Genomic DNA, 17,127 nt, shown 5'->3' with positions numbered 1-17,127 from the left:
ATATTATATATTTAAAATAAATTTCAATAAGAAACTAATTACATACTCAATATAAATATTATGTAAAATATTTTATAAGGTTTAAAATTGTCCTTTGCTCTTAAAAGCGATTTTGCCAAAAGTAGAAGTTAAAAAAAAACTATTTTTGCTTTTAGGTTCAAAAACATTTTTCAAAAGGTCAAAAGCACTTTTGACCCAAAAATTTGTCTGTTTAGTATTGCTTATGGCTCCAAAGGAGTAATGCTAAATTAAGCCTAAGTTAGGGTCAGTTGAGGAAACTATTAAACTATCATTCCATAATTAAAATAAATTATATTATTTATAAGGGCACTTTTTATCTTCTTACATTTTAAATTAAACCAATAAAAAATTATAAATAAAGAGATTTGAACTCATGCCATCAACCGAACATAAGACTTCAACTATAACACTACAACGAATCTTTCATTTTAAATTTTATTTGTTCATTTTAATATTATTACGCAAATATTTTCATTTCCTAGTTTAAAACCATATTCTATATTAATATTAAAAACATACCTATTTTTTAAAAAGGTAATTTTTCCATACATAAAAATTCAAATAATTTTAAAAATAATGATAAACATAGTGAAAATTTTCAATAATGATGGTGTTTAAATTAACCCTATTTTGATAGGTACAAATTCACACCTCCATCTTGATGGTCAAACAAGCCATTTTTAAAACTAGCTTCTTGTTGTTTTTTGGGACATAAACAATGCACTGTTTTTTATAACTCGGTGCTTCCTGCCATTACTGCACAACATTTAACGAATATAGTCAAACATTCACATTCAGAAAGTCTCCATTCATATTTATACTTAATTTAATATAATTATTTGATAACTCTTATTAATGACATAATATTGTATTATTCATTTGAATTCATAAATTAAAATATAAAAATATAAAATCTTATTTAAGATAAATAAAATAGTTGAAGACATTTTTAATATTTTAATCTATCGTGTGAATACCTATTGTTTTAGTCCTAGACTTGCACTAAATAATTTTATAAAAATTAAAAAAAATCATAAAATTAAATTATTTAACTGAATTAATAAACATATTTTTAGATAGGCAATTGAGATATTTTTTTTATGTTTATTAAGAAGCATATATAAAAAATATTTCAAAAACACAAAATCAGAAGTTCTAAAATAAAAACAAACACTCGTTCTTTATAATTGGGTTGAAGCTCCATAAAAAGCAGATCCAAGTATGAAATTTAAAATGCCCAGTTCTTGAAAATGGGCCTACGAAAGGCTTGAGTTAATGAAGCTAAAACAGCCGTGGAATGTCCCGAGTATCCAAAACTTTGCTGACAGAGAGAGAAATTACAAAGGAAAATCGAAGAAAACAGAGAGAGAAAGAGAGCTCACGAGGTGCAAGCAGGATAAGGAGGATGCAAACCCTGCTTCAACCCTGTAAGTCCTTATCCTTTCTCAATTTTTCGAGTCAATACTTTGCTTTTAATGGTGCCCCCAAATGGCAGTACTCTGTTAAAAGAACTTGTTACTCCATTACCGCTGCTGGGACACCAAAAGCTTTGTCTTTTTCAAGGAAATATATGTTTTTGAGAAGTACCCAGATTGTGCTTTGCTCTCAAAATGATACTTTTGATGAGTTTTCAAGCACCCAGTTTCCTGAAAGGTTTGAAAACGATAGTGGAATTGAAGAAAATGAGGAACTTGAATTGCTTAATAAGCCTAGTCCAGCACCTGTGAATAATGGGTTTGTATCTGATGTTGATAAAGAGTCTGAAAAACCTGATAAAGAAGAGGTTTTAGAGCCTTTTTTGAAATTCTTTAGGCCTAGCGAACCATTGGAAGTAGAAGAGGGAGGTGAATTAGAAGATTCTGAGGAGAAAATTGATGAAGTGAAGAAGGTTGGTGTCGAGTACTATGAGCCAAAACCTGGTGACTTAGTGGTTGGTGTTGTTGTTTCTGGTAATGAGAATAAGCTGGATGTGAATGTTGGGGCTGACATGTTGGGTACAATGTTGACTAAAGATGTGTTGCCTTTGTATGATAAAGAGATGGATTATTTGGTGTGTGATCTGGAAAATAAAGCTGAGGAATTTATGGTTTATGGGAAGATGGGAATTGTTAAGGATGATGATGCGATGAGCGGGGGGCCGGGTCCTGGAAGACCAGTGGTTGAGACTGGAACTGTGCTTTTTGCTGAGGTTCTTGGAAGAACGCTTAGTGGTCGGCCTTTGCTCTCAACTAGACAGCTTTTCAGGAGGATAGCTTGGCATCGAGTGAGGCAGGTTCTTTTCTCACTTTTTTCTTTCTTTTTTCATAGTAAAATTGTTTATTTGAATGGTTATACTTTAAGATGCTTGGTGGCTTCTGTAGTTGCTTAATGTAACATATTTATCCTTTTATCATGAATTTCTTAAGTTCTAAGACAACATTAGCTCTTGAATATGAACAATTACAGGGGTCAGTTGACAACTCATTAATTACTACAGATTAGCTTCCTGATAACCTTAAAGAGTATCTGATTGTTGAATTTAACTAATGATTTAATCTGAATTTTGGCCAGATAAAACACCTGAATGAACCTATAGAGGTTAAATTTACAGAGTGGAATACAGGTGGCCTGCTGACAAGAATTGAGGTTCGTGTGTCCCATTTCTGTTATGTATATTTGTACGCATAATTCAATGTGAAAAATCTTTCTAGACATTGTCTTGCAGGGTTTGCGAGCTTTCCTTCCAAAAGCTGAGTTGATGAAGAGAGTAAATAACTTCTCTGAGTTGAAAGGATATGTAAGTTTCTTGTCATGGAAATTTCAGTTACTGAGTTCTGTTTCTGTTTTGTGTAATGACTTACCTTCATGACATTTGGCGTGAGCATTTCTGAAGTCTAAAACCATCTATTGATAGATTTTGTGACAATACGCTCTAGACTTATTACGTTAGCCAGTTATAGTTAAACCATATGCATTTAGGTAGTGCTTCTCATAATGGAATACAAGTTTGTCATTGAAATTCTCTTCATATGATAGTATGCAGGCATTTTGGGGAATAATGTCATGGAAGAAATATTTATCTTTGAAAAAATGATGATATTTGAAGGCCCTATGCATTTTTAATATGTTTATTGTTGAGAGGGGCCTACGCAACCTAACCAATCAAGTTCTGCTGCTGCACTGTTGGTGTATAAACTCATCAGTGAACAATCTTTTAATTGGCTGAAAATAAAAGAAGTTACGTATGCATTATAAAATCCCTTTGATTGGATGATCAATTGTTTTCTTCTATATATTTGCCAAATGGCATGTCTTCTATTACCTCAAATGATCATTTTCACTTTTGCTTTCTTCCCTCTTATCTTCCCCATGACACGCGAAAAAGTGACCTAGTCATGCAAGTGGCATTAATAAACCATTCTTCAAAGAGACCGGTTTGAGTAGATAAGGTTTATGACCTATGAAGGAATGCATAGAAATCGAAGAATCAGAAACGCAAAACAAATTTGAAACTGGAGTTTCATTTATGTTGTAAGAAGAAGAGAAGCATCATGGTGATAAGAAGGAAATAGATTGTCAATAGGATTTATATGTCTGCTCTGTCTATGTTTCTTTGTTTCCTTCACTGATTCTATGCTTCTTAGGACATTTTGTTTCATTTATTGCGTAGGTGGGCCGCAGAATGCATGTGAAAGTTACTCGGATAAATGAGGCTAACAATGATTTAATATTGAGCGAGAGGGAAGCTTGGGTTAGTTACTACAATCTCTCTATTTCTCATTGTCCTTCCGTTGATGAAGCCACTTAGTTTATCACTTTATTTTAAAAAGCAGGGGCCTAATGATGATGTTACGGTAAAATATTGTAGGAAATGATGCATCTTCGAGATGGAACACTTGTAGAAGGAACCGTTGTAAAAATTTTACCGTATGGAGCCCAAGTAAGAATAGCGGATTCCAATAGAAGGTGAGTGGAAAGCTACTTTTTATTCTTTTCCCCCTAATATCGAGTTTAATACAAACCAATTGGTTATTGCTGTTATTATCGTATCATGTAAATATAATAAAAATTAATGGAAGGATAATATGAAGAGTTTCTGATAATATTAAGTTAAAGATTTGTGTTTAAAGAAGTGAAAAAGAAAGGGGTGGGAGTGCAAGATTTGTAACTGAAATTGGGAGGCAGCGAGCTGGGAAAGAGGGGTTTGAAACAGTGAATGGGTATGACTAGAGCAGACAAGATCGAGGAAATGCAGCATGAATCATGTTTGGAACACTCTTATGGCACTCACTTATCTCCTTTAGGCATTTGTTTTTGATGAAGTAATGCATTGGCCCCAAAGCATTATTTTTTATTTAAAATCTTTTGTAAAAATAGTAAATATTTTGAAATAATATTTAGCATTAAAAGGAAAATTTGAAAAAAAAAACTGTTAACTTTGATTGGTTACTTTCTTGTGCATCTTAATAATATTTATGCCACTCTATTAATTCTAGTTGTATGTTCATATTTATTTGGTTTATATGTTATGTTTAACATTTTTCTTGTGCCATGAGTCATGACCATAAAAATTGTTCTAAATTTCAACTGTGTTGCAGTGGGTTGCTTCATATCTCAAATATGAGCAAGAGTCGAATTACGTCTGTTGCTGAATTGCTTAAAGAGGATGAGAAGGTCAAGGTTCTTGTTGTGAAGTCACTCTTTCCTGACAAAATATCTCTCAGGTAATCAAGGACCATGTTGACATCCTTGCATTCCGAATGCTTTGGACATAACTTTCATTGAGACTTATCTGATGCAATGTTTGAATTTATGAAATTTCTTGCACTTGGTGAAAAGTCAGAAAATTACTATTAAAGTGGCACATTTATGCATGTAGAAAAAGATGTACTTTTACTTCCAGTGGCTTGTGACCAAGCTTTTACACTATATTTGAAACGCATGAAAAATGAAATAAAGTGCTGCTGTCATTATTTCGGTATATTTCGTCTCTTGACTCTAATGTAATTTTCTCATGCATCTTGCAGTACTGCTGAACTTGAAAGTGAACCTGGCCTCTTTATATTAAACAAAGAGGTAAAGATTTGATCTGTTTCATGAGGAATGTCTAGCATCGTTTATGATTGGTCATAATTATTAATAATATATGTTACCACAGAGGGTATTTTCTGAGGCTGAAGAGATGGCAAAGAAGTACAGGCAAAGTCTACCTGCAGTTTCTGCACCCCGGAATACCGAACCTCTTCCAGCTGATGCTTTATCTTTTGAGAATGAAGAAAGTCTGTATGCAAATTGGAAGTGGTTCAAGTTTGAAAGAGAGAATGAATCAAGTTGAGTTTTCAAGTTCGGAATGCCAGAATATTAACTTGGAAAAGTGGAGGGCTCGAGTCTTACAACTCGACTGCATGATGATCTCTAGAAGAAAAAAGGTAACATCTTTGACCATTCTGTTGGAACTAGAGAAATATTTTCTTCCCTGCATTCTACTTCTGATCACCACTGCAAAAAAAATCCGCTTCAAAGGAAATCGAAGTAGAAGTATCGTTGCATCAACATGATCTCTGTTGTACAAAAGATTGTATCGAGATTCGTTTTTCTTTGGATTTTATGCTTAATCATAACTTAGATAATGAAAGAAAATGTGTTTGTTTGACTTGGAAGTGATTAATTGATCTAATCTTCAATGGAAGGGAATACATAGGCTTAGTTGCATGATCAAATGAAAAGTTTGAGAGCATGTTTTGGTGTAAGATTGTCTTAAAATATCATGTAACATAATTATAGGTGGGTTTGTTCAAATCTGCTATCAGGAACCACACGTAGAGGGAGGTCTGCTGATATTGCAGGTCGAAACTGCAACGAATTTTTTTATTTGAGATCAAACACAATCAAGTTGGTATCGACAGACTTTAGCAGAATTCAGAAGCTTAACAAGAGCAATTATAGCATGTGGGAGCTTTCAGACGAAGAGACGGAGGTGGACAGCAAGAGAAGTCCAATCAAAGCAAGATAATGAAGAGGAGAAGAAGACTCCTAGGAATGCTACATTTGCTTGCTTGAGAGTATAGAATAAAAAGAGGTAAAATCAGTTCTAACAAAAATGATAACGAAGAAGAGTGGGACTTTCTTGTCTCCATACATGAACTTGCACTCTCTTCTTCTATTGCACAAGAGGATGCCAACATAATCAAGTATAAACTTGCGATTAAATAGAGCGATTTTGAGAAACAAGGTAAGGGCCTCGTGGCAAATGATACAATTAGAGGATCAGTACTCACTTGGTAAGAACATATCCGCAACCATGTCCAATAAGGAAATGCCCTTAAATTGGGTCTTCTTACTGCTCCCTTGGAGATTCGAACCCGGATGGGTTCTATGAGGAACATCTTTGACCATTAGAAAGAGTTTAAAAAAAGTTAAAACAATTATTAGATGTGATTAAAATTAAAATTTTAAATATTTAAAAATATTTTTATTTGAGGAATTTTTTTATTTTTATATATTTTATAAAATTTTAGAAATTTTAGTGAAAAATTAGTTCTTTTAATTTTTATTTCCAGAATAAGACTAAATTGACAGGGTACGTAAAATTTGAGGGTTAAATTTATTAATTTTTTTAGGATTTTTAGGGTTTAAGGTTTGGATGAGAACGGAAAATGGGGGTTTTGGATGTGACCCAAAAGGGTTTGCATATGGAGATTTTAAGATTTTCGAACACAGGGAGGTCAGGATTGAGGAAGAAGAAAGTGCAAGGATTAAGGATTCAACGAACTAATAAACCCTAATGCTTTGGGAGATGAACACAGGAGGCCTATGATAAGAATAGGCCTGCTCATCTTGGACCTTAAACCCTATATTCGAATGTTAAATAAAAATTGGCTGTTGTTGTTTAGGTCCAAATCAAAACTTTGCACTCAACAATTTTCGCGCCCAATGGCGAAAGCTGAAATTCTGAAATGTCCCGCCCACCCCCTTAATCGAAAGAAACCAACCCAAGTACAGAGCCAGTGTAACAAAAGAGAAGGAAGAACACCGTGAAATCCCGAATTATGCCAACCGCCAATTTTGTAGCTCTGCAATGCTGCCAATGCTTCACAATGCAGGCACATTCGTTCATCCTCTTACTACATTTTTCTCTTTGCATAATTGTTCCTTTCTCCTCTATTTGTTTAAACAGGAGGTTTGCAGGTGAAACAAAGGAAGAAAAGCAGCAACAAATGGACGTGCGTGGTCTGCAATCAAAAGCAATCGGTGCTCAAGGTCTTTGCTCAAGGTCCCATGGCTAAAGACGTTCGCAAATTCGTCCAGTCTTTCAACATGACCCGAAAATTTACCGATCAAAACCAACTCTTCGATCCCACATCGGAATATGACATCGATTTGGAAGATGACGATGGTGGAGATCTGGAAAATCCGAAGAAAAGACACACCGATTGGACCGAGTATCTCGACTCAGAGGATCATCATGAACACAAATTAGTTTTACAAGAAGACGAACAAGGTCTTTTGTTTTCTTAGAAAATAAACTGTACTGCCATTATTATTATTCTAGTTAAGAATATAAGAAATTCGTGTTTGTTTTATTGATGGTGTAGGGGTCGATTTGGAGCCAGAGATTGTGACAGAGTTGCCTGCAAAGGAGAAGTTCAAAAGACCCAAATTGAGGAACTCTGATACTGGGGAAGAAGGCGTTGGTCATCAGCTTTATAAACCACTTTTATACAAGAGAAATTGCAGAAAGGCTACTATGCTCTTTTCACAGGGTAATAATAACAACAACAACATAGGTATGTTATGGTTACAATTACATGTGTTAATTCAGCATTGGGTTTTAACATTTTGGATTAATATAAACTTACTTGTCAAGTTTAGATATCAAAGTATATAAAAAAAGAGTTAGGGTTGAAGGTGAATCTAATTGTCAATTTCAGGGACCAAAAGTTATAGTAACCCTTTCATATGATCTTAGTTTGAGTTAGTTCATGGTTCAGATCATTTTGGTGACTTGGATTTTAGGGTTTCTTTTTATAATCAAATCAAGTTAGATTGCGTTTGAATTGTAGTTGATTGGATCAAAATTTCGGGATTGGAGTTGCAGATGAGAAGGCAGATAGGCAGCAACAAGCAGATGGAGACATAGGTTCAAAAAAACAAAGCGACTTGACAATAAGAAAAGTAGGGGAAATTTTGGAGTCAATGAGGAACTCTAAGCCAGCAACATCTAAAGTGAATTCAAAGTGGAAAGATTACATAACTGAAGAAGATGAGGGCGACAGCTTGGAACAGTGTTGTCCAAGAAACTCTGCAAATTATATGGACAAATGGGGGAATGCCGACGATGCAGTTTTGAACACTGATTCCATCAAATATCAAATAGTCGAAGATGATATCCATCCTGATTTCATGTGAATATATATCTCATGTTGTTCATCATCCTTCTCATTCCATAATATATGGGAACTAATAAAAATTCCTCTTTAATTATTCTTCTTTCATTGTTTTTTAGTTTTATGAATTAGTTTGATAGGTTGATTTTTTATTTGGTTTTCGGAGCTGCGACATCTGAAATTACAATTAAAAACTTTCATTTTGAAATTTGTTGTTTTTCTGATTTAGGGGATAGCGTCTCGCAAAGCTGTATTGATACCAAGTCAAAATTGGTGGAAGGACCGATACGATTGTTTTTTGTATACGGTCTATTGAGGAACAAACTAGCATGTCCAATTAAGTGATTGGTTGGATCCGTTAAGGGAAATAACAATCGAATTTAAATGATCCACGTAGTTGAGGTTGTTGATTCGAGTTGGGTCTTAGTTCGCAAGATTACTGAAGAGGTAAATCATGGATGCGTATTTCGTGGTTGTTTGTTTGGGAAGGGTTAATTGTTGGGCATTTCCGCAATTAATTTACACACAAAAGGGTTGGTGGTTTAAGGTGATCTTGATCATTATAACCGACTTATCGGTTGAAGAAGAAGACTTGTTATTAAAGTTTGGTTCGAAATTGGAACAAAAATTAAGTTTGAAGATAGAATTTTATCATATCGATTTATTCAATTTAATTTTGTTTATGCTTATTATTACTGTTATTTCGATTTCAATTATCTCTATTATTTTTACTGTTATACATCGTGTGCACATGCACAACCTGATTAAATCAAAATAAAATATTTTAGATATCCCAATCTCAATTTTATTTACTATTTAAACGTAAAAATATTATTTTTGATAGATTTTGCACCGATGGCTCAAAATATCACAAAGATGGGCCCAATCAAATTTTCACAGAAGCTCCAATGGAAGTTTTACGTTAACTTTATAAGGATGCATGAGGCTACTGCTCTATGCGTATAGTTTCACGTTATATTTGTGTTCCTTTGTATAGCTCCATGATTTCTTTACATTCCAAATATATGTTGCCCCTCAACTTATTTATTCCTACTTAGTTGATATCAATTAAATTTATAAAAATCCTATAATATTTATATATTTACATCTCATACGCTTTTTTTGTATTTTTTAATTTTATATAAATTTATTTTATATATTTTCAAAATAAAAATAACCTAAAAATTGATTTTTATAAAAAAATAAAAAATATATAACATTATTAAAAACAAATATAGAATGAATCTAGATAAATGATTGTTTATATCTAAACAAATATTTGTTCAAGTTCATCCTTAATGCGAAAAAAATTATATATTTTTTATTAATTTATATATTTTAAAAGATTTTTTTTGTTTATGTTTGACACATGACATTTTAAGAGGACCATTGGATTGGTCATCTATGTTACGTTACCACAAATTAGCGGTATTAGTGTAAAGGTACCAACATGTATGATTGAATGCAAATTCAGGTATCAACTAGGTACAAATGGACTAGTTTAGGGGCAAATATATTTATTAACCCTTTATTTTTTTGTCATTTTAGCTTTAATTTTTTTATTACTTTTACTTAAAGCCTTCAAATTTTAGTCATTTTCTATTTGTTTTAAATATAAAAATTGTCTTAGACCATCAAATTTAACGGTCCTGACATGACAACTTACATAGAAATTCACAATTATTTCATAAAAAATAATAAAAATTATTGAAGTATTTTCAACAAATTTCAAAAAAATTCAAAAAATATTAAATATACAAAGTACACATAGACTGTAACGTGGGTGTCACTTTAGTACCATTAAAATTTTAAAGTTCAATAAAATTTTCCTTCCAAAACAAAATAATTTGACTAAATTATAAAAGTTTAGGGGAAAATGAATAGATATTAGAAATTAAATTTAGCAGATGATAATAAAAAAGAAAATATTAGAAGAAAATTTAATAAATGTTAGAAATAATAGATAAGATTTAATTTTAAATATTTATGAAACCCATATAAAATATTTTGTTTGTGAACATAAGTCGTATAATTTTTTTTTCCAGAAACAACAAGTTGGTTATTTGTTATAAGAGAAAATACGAAATTGCACATCAACGTTAATGCTAACAGTCTTCCATACGTTTTCCCAAAGAAAAACGATCTTGGTTACGCAACTGTATATATCAACTCGGAGCAAATTTCAACGTAAAAGCACAGGCACCGTACCCTAGTGGTCCGACGCTAATTGTTTTTTAAAATTTTTAAATTTTAAAAATCACATTGCAAAAAGGGATGACAAAACTAGTGACGCTAATTTATTTGGCTCCACCGGGAAAATAGAATTTTTTTTAAAGTCCCTCATTTTTTTAGAAATTGTAATATTTTCTTAGTATTTATACAGGTGACGTCATTCTACATGGCTCAACTAAAAAATTAATTTTTTTATCCTGAATGTTGACGTGGTATGTTGGTGACTCCAAACTCTTTGGCTCCAGCAACTTTCATTATAAATTTTAGGTCATTTACATATTTAATAAAAAAAATCATTTGCATAAATAATTAAATTTTTTAGATTAATTTTTTAAAAAGCCAAATATTTTACATGGGTCTACTCTTAACCCGATCGTCCCAGCCTGAGGACCACTAGGCTGGGACCTAGTGACCTAGTAACCTTAATTTTTTTTAAAAATTTTAAATATATTAAAAAAGTGTTGTAAAAGGAGATAGGCAGCTTTGGAAACTGGTGGCGCCAATTTATTAGGCTCTATCAGAAAATGATTTTTTATTAGTCTCCTTATTTTTTTAAAAATTATAGTATTTTCTTGGTATTTATATAGGTGACACTATTCTACATGGCTCCGCCAAAAAATTAATTTTTAAATTTTAAATATATTAAAAAAGTGTTGCAAAAGGAGATAGGTAGCTTTGGAAACTGGTGGCTCTAATTTATTTAACTCTATCAGAAAATGATTTTTTTAAAAGTCTCCTTATTTTTTAAAAATTACAGTATTTTCTTGGTATTTATATAGGTGACGCTATTCTACATGGCTCCGCTAAAAAATTGATTTTTTTAATCCTGATTGCTGACGTGGCATGTTAGTGGCGCCAAACTCTTTGGCTCCACCAACTTTTACTTTATATTTTAGGTCATTTACATGTTTAATTAAAAAATAGGTCATTTACGCAATTAATTAAAATTTTGGGTTAGTTTTATAAAAAAAGCTAAAATATTTAGATCAATCTTTTAAGTTTGGATTCGGTCCAGCATAAACAATGGACTTATTTTTTTAGATTAGTTTTTATTTAAAAGTAAACTCGATGCCAACCCGGTTCATCTATATTTGATTTTTTTAGATTAATTTTTATTTAACAATAATTTTTTAAAAATATAATAAAAAGTATTTATTATATTAAAAAACATTAAAAAACATTAAAATATACACTAAAAAAACATTAAAATAAAAATTCTCTAACACAATAAAAAGTATTTACATTAAAAAATACTACCATAAATATAATAAATATTTCATTATATTAAAAAACCCAAATAAATATAATATATATTTTATTGTATTAAATATAATTTTTAAAATTTTATATTTTGGGTTGAGTTATTTAGTTGGGTAAGTTGTTTTTAGGTTTTGGAAGTGGGTTTAATTGTTATTTAGTTAGTGATTTAATATAAATATAAATATAAATATAAATATAAATATAAATATAAATATAAATATAAATATAAATATAAATATAAATATAAATATAAATATAAATATAATTATTATTTAACATATATAATTCATATAATATTTTTATAACATAGTATATTCGGGTTGAGCTCAGTCCAAAAAATCTTGCCCGAGGCTCAACCCAAATAGAAAATGGGCTTTAAATTTTACCGAAGCCCATTTTTCGAGTCTTATATTTTGTCTAAACCCTTTCATTTTTCGGACAAGCCTTTGAGTTTGGACAGGTGGCCCAACCCATGAGCAGGTCTACCGCACCCCCTCTTGACTCACACCTTCACATTTAATTTAAGGTTAATGCAATTTTTTTGCTTCTAACATGTTTCAAAATTTTTTCAAGATAGTTCTTAAATTCGGTAATTGTTTTTATATCAAGGTTTGGAATAGATAATTGTTCATACATTAAGGCTTGAACTTGTTTAGCCCTTGAATAATTGTTTTCACATTGAGATCTGAACTTTTTTGGTCCAACTTTTTTTTAAGGAATTATCAAGGACTAAATTTGATACAAAAAATAGTTCAAGTCCCAATGTGGGGTCAATTGCTAAGTTTAAGAACTAACTTAGACAAAAAGAAAATTTAAACCTTCAAGAACTAATTTAGGCAAAAAGAAAATTTAAACCCCATTTTGAGAATAATTGCCAAGTTGATGGACTAACTTGAACAAAAAAAGTTCAAAACTCAACTTGGGAACAATTGTCAAGTTTAAGCATTAAAAAGTGCATTAACCTTTTAGCTTAACTTTGTTTTGGTATTTTGCTGTGAAAAAGTGTTTTTCAAAGGTGTTTTTGAAATGTTTGTGTAACACCCCTTACTTGGTTCGGTTGTTGGACCCGAGCTACAGAATGCTACAGTATAACCGGAATAGTACACTTTCAATTCACATTGATTATTTCAAATAAATGTGAAATACTTCATAAATACAAAATTATACTCAAATTAAACATAATTCATACAATCATAGTCAATTCAATTCGTAATCACCAAATACAACATTTCTCAGGCCTTATACGAACTTACAAATGCTCCAGTATTACCCAAAATTTAACTAGGACTAATGTGCAACATTTCCAAAATTTCAGATCAAGTATATCATAAATAAATCCTTCAAATAATCAATCATGTCATAAACACTCAAATATTATGATATACAATTAGTTCAAGTCTTAATCGAGCTTACGAAAACTCTTAAGTTGACCCGAGTACAAATAAGGATCAAATTGAAACATTTTTAAAATATAAGGGCATTCATGAAAAATAGGGGACACAACCGTGTGTCCAAGCCATGTCACTCGTTGAAGCTGTGTGGGTTAAAGCACCAAAACTTTCATCCAGTAGTCACACGGCTGAGTGACTGGGCTGTGTAACATACTGAGGCCCTGTATAAAAATAATTGACCAAATCTGCAGTACTCACACGATCATGTGGCCTGTGTGGTGTAAGAATAGACCATTTGGTATTTGTTCAAAGTAACCACTCAAGTCATCAAAAAGGTGTACCTATCCAACATGTAAACTTGTTCAAAAAAACTTAAAATTCATGCCAAAACATATCATATATCATTTCTTTTAAACACCTAACCAATATTCCATATTTGGCACCAAAACACAACAAGATTAAATGTTCTACTTCAAGTCATTCAAACTACTTATACAATTCCAGGCCATTCATCCATTTCATGCAATCAACTAGTTTAAAATACTTAATTCACTTTGATTATTCTAACCTTATGTAACATGACACCAACTTACAAGCATAACAAGTTAGCATTTCCATAAGAATTCATGCTCAAAATGCCTCAAAATGTAAGTAACATTATAAACGTCTAAACACTCCTAAGTACATGCCATATATAACTAGGTTCAAACGATCAAAAGTCTACTGAATCAGGAGATAGATAGTGTGAGTTCCTCGAGAATTTGATCGATACGTTTCAAACGTCCAAAATTTACAGGAAAAAACAAGTATGACGGAGCAAGTATTATGAATACCTATTAAGCTCATACAATATAAACAATTAACTTACCTTAACCATTCAATAGATATACTAAACATTATGTAAAATCAAGTCCACCTAACATGGCATAACACAACTAATGGAAAAAAAAATTCGTTTCAAAATGGTTTTCTCGCACATCGGAAAATTGAAAATTTGAAAACCAACCCAGTTTGTGATATTTATACTGACAAACCTTAACTGAATACATACCTGTACTTTTGAATAAGTGGATCCTTGATGTTTTTCGGCTTTCAACCAAATGATTTTCTCTATTATTCTCGTACCACAAGTTGCTTCAAGTGTGGGCTCAAACCAATTGAATCAAAACACAGAACTAGAAAAAGTTTTCTTTTTAGGTGAAAACGGAAATTCTCTCTTCTTAATAGAAACTGATAAAATTATTATTCTGGAAATATATATATATAAAAGTTGAGAATAAATTTTCTTTATTTTTGGCAGAATAATAATATCTCAAAAGTTGTGTTAATAGCTCTACTTACTGGTGCCATCTATTAATGGGAAGAGAAGGTAAAACTCTTGTAAAGTTGTAGAGGTTTATTTTAAAGAGTAGGAGAGGGGTGAACGTCTCACCCTTATATTTCTACTAGGGTTGTCGCACCCTTCATGTTATATGAGGGGTTTTGGGCCTCTCTCACATTGAGTCCAATTACGAGTGCTTCCTAGGCCCTTTTTGATCCAATACTCTGTAATGCAATCCAACCCGATTCAGTTTTCTATTTCTCAAAATAAAATTTAATAATTATATATTAAATATTTTTCTCACGCTAATGTTACCCATTATAAAATTTTAATGATTTTACTCTCAGTAAAATTTTGACGATTTTACTCCCGGTAAAATTTTGAGAAAATTCGTTAAATATGTAACAACTCAACATGTTTACCATGACCGAATGATTTATTTTCATTTTCAAGTTTCAAAACAGTCCAAAAGTATAAGCTTATTCTTCCATCATTTTTTAAGTAATCCTATATAGGATTGCAAATTTTCATTTTCATTTCTATTTCCATTTCCATTTTTGGAAACCTACATTCATTTCCAAATGATTCCATTTACCCATTTTGGAGAAAGCCATAATGATTCCTGAATGTTTCCAATTTTTTTTCTATTCAAACACACAATTCATTTCTAGTTTTAACGAGCTAGCGGAGGGACTGATTGGACATATGTAGTTGAAGCTCAAATGATTTATAATTAAGTTTCAATTTTTCGCCTATTAGTTATAAACTCATTTAGTCATGATGTCATTCCACTATAGGCTCTCCCTAACGACATACCATTATGAAAGTAACTACTCAGTGCTCGTCCAATGACCTTATCGTAAGTGTGTTACCCTCATAGGATATCTTTGATCTTTGGGATAAAATCCGTTCTCCCAATATGATCCTATTTTATCTCATGGTAACCATTACGTTTTCCTTCATGAAAAGTTAATCACTATCAAATAGTGGTCAAGTCATCCATCACAAAAATGGACGACTCGTGACCATGTTTACTTTTCATCAACCATGTAATGCCAATGAGAGGATATTATTTACCCATGTTTTGGGCTATGAATTCCACTGTTGTGAATGGCTTTACATACTATAGAAGTCTTACACCCAATGCACCAGCTTTTAATTCCTTATCTAATTGAACTCAAGCTTTTACTTACATCAAAGTGTACGAGTCATACATACATAGTCTGCCACCCACTCATGATTTAGGTATGTCATACTATGAACGTCACAAGTGAATAAATCTATAAATGAATTCAAGATCTATTCTGCTGGAGTCCTATCCGATGTACTGTCAATCCAGTCGGTCACATCTATGTCTCTATCTTTTGGGAGTCATCCACTCTGATGCTGAAGACAAGGCATCTCCCAAATTGTACTTGATATGTAACAATCCAATTTTAGTGGTGTCAGAAACTACGGTTTCGGGACCACAATTCTGATGAGTGAATAAATATTTTAATGTTTATTTAATGTTTATAGAGTTATATTAAGACCGTATTAAATTTTCGTTAATAAAATTTGAGGTTTAAATGGTTAATTAATTAAAAAAGACTAAATTAAAAAAGGAGCAAACGTTGATCTCTTTTGTTAAAGGGTTAAATGGATGTGGAATCTTTAATGAAGGGATTTAAATAGTAATAATACCATATGTACAAGTTAGTGGAATTTGGCGGTTTGGTATTTGAGTAAAATTGGATATTTTTAAACGCTAAAATGGTAAATAAATAATTAGTAATAATAATAAAAGATAACTAAAATAGTTTCATCTTCTTTGATACACACCTCCACCGATTTTTGTGGGAAAGAAAACCGTTTTATTAGCTTAAGTTTGAACAACATTGGAGCTTTGCATATAAGTGTTTTTAATTCTGTTTTTAAGGATTTTTATGTTTTGAGCTCGTTTTAGCTTAATCTACCTAGCCTGAGGGTTAATTTGCAAAACTATTAAAGGTTGAGGGACTTGGCAAGAATGAATTTGATGTGTTGTGATGTTAAGTGTTAGATAATTAATTTTGGTGGTTAAATAAACATGATTTGTTTAATGAATTTTAGAGTTTAAAGACTAAATTGTATAAATGGTAATGTTCATGTTATTTGGGTGAAATGAGTAAAAATATGGGTTGAGATAAATATAGTGAAAAGTAGGCTGGCATATTTTGGTTAAAAAATGATGAATTTTCATGTCATGGGTTTAAGGACTAAATGGTATAAAGTTAAAATGTTAGGGATAATTTTGTAATTTCATATTAAAGTGAATAAGAAATTAAATTTAATGATTTTAGATTGTTTGAAATATTTAATTGAATTAAATTACTATTTAGATCAAGAAAAGAATCAATTGGACGTGAATCGGGGAAAAACGACAGTTTCAGAGTAGTTCTCGACTTTGTTAATACAACCGTTGTAATTGAGGTAAGTTCGTATGAGATATATGCTTATCAATTATTGATAGATTAATTTATAGTTAATGTTATGTTAAAAATAATTGATTCGGTAA

The 17,127-nt window shown here is 31.5% G+C and overlaps 2 protein-coding genes across 7 annotated transcripts; both read left to right on the top strand.

Moving 5' to 3' along the window:
• The first annotated feature begins 1,264 nt into the window (after positions 1-1,264).
• Positions 1,265-7,305, top strand: LOC121214605 (protein PIGMENT DEFECTIVE 338, chloroplastic). Of its 5 annotated transcripts, none has more exons than XR_005910180.1 (10): positions 1,265-2,293; positions 2,572-2,646; positions 2,726-2,797; positions 3,671-3,751; positions 3,869-3,966; positions 4,599-4,724; positions 5,028-5,076; positions 5,159-5,429; positions 5,811-6,079; positions 7,178-7,305. XR_005910180.1 is itself a non-coding variant. In XM_041088403.1 (8 exons), the coding sequence occupies exons 1-8, from the start codon at positions 1,319-1,321 to the stop codon at positions 5,333-5,335; spliced, it is 1,653 nt and encodes a 550-aa protein (XP_040944337.1). In that variant the 5' UTR covers positions 1,304-1,318; the 3' UTR covers positions 5,336-5,653. The 5 variants fall into 5 exon arrangements, 1 of the variants encoding a protein (XP_040944337.1); XR_005910179.1 differs by lacking the exon at positions 7,178-7,305 and adding an exon at positions 6,894-7,028; XR_005910176.1 differs by lacking the exon at positions 7,178-7,305 and having other exon boundaries at positions 5,811-6,228.
• LOC121203134 (uncharacterized) lies at positions 6,972-8,484 on the top strand. Of its 2 annotated transcripts, none has more exons than XM_041088404.1 (4): positions 6,972-7,103; positions 7,189-7,501; positions 7,596-7,763; positions 8,099-8,484. In XM_041088404.1, the coding sequence occupies exons 1-4, from the start codon at positions 7,050-7,052 to the stop codon at positions 8,407-8,409; spliced, it is 846 nt and encodes a 281-aa protein (XP_040944338.1). In that variant the 5' UTR covers positions 6,972-7,049; the 3' UTR covers positions 8,410-8,484. The 2 variants fall into 2 exon arrangements, with proteins under 2 accessions (XP_040944338.1, XP_040944339.1); XM_041088405.1 differs by having other exon boundaries at positions 7,596-7,787.
• The last annotated feature ends 8,643 nt before the right edge of the window (positions 8,485-17,127 follow it).

This window comes from Gossypium hirsutum, chromosome D02 (genome assembly GCF_007990345.1).
Source record: "Gossypium hirsutum isolate 1008001.06 chromosome D02, Gossypium_hirsutum_v2.1, whole genome shotgun sequence".
NCBI lineage: Eukaryota > Viridiplantae > Streptophyta > Magnoliopsida > Malvales > Malvaceae > Gossypium > Gossypium hirsutum.
The sequence above is the reverse complement of the archived record's forward strand: the minus strand, read 5'-3'. Positions and strand labels throughout refer to the sequence as shown.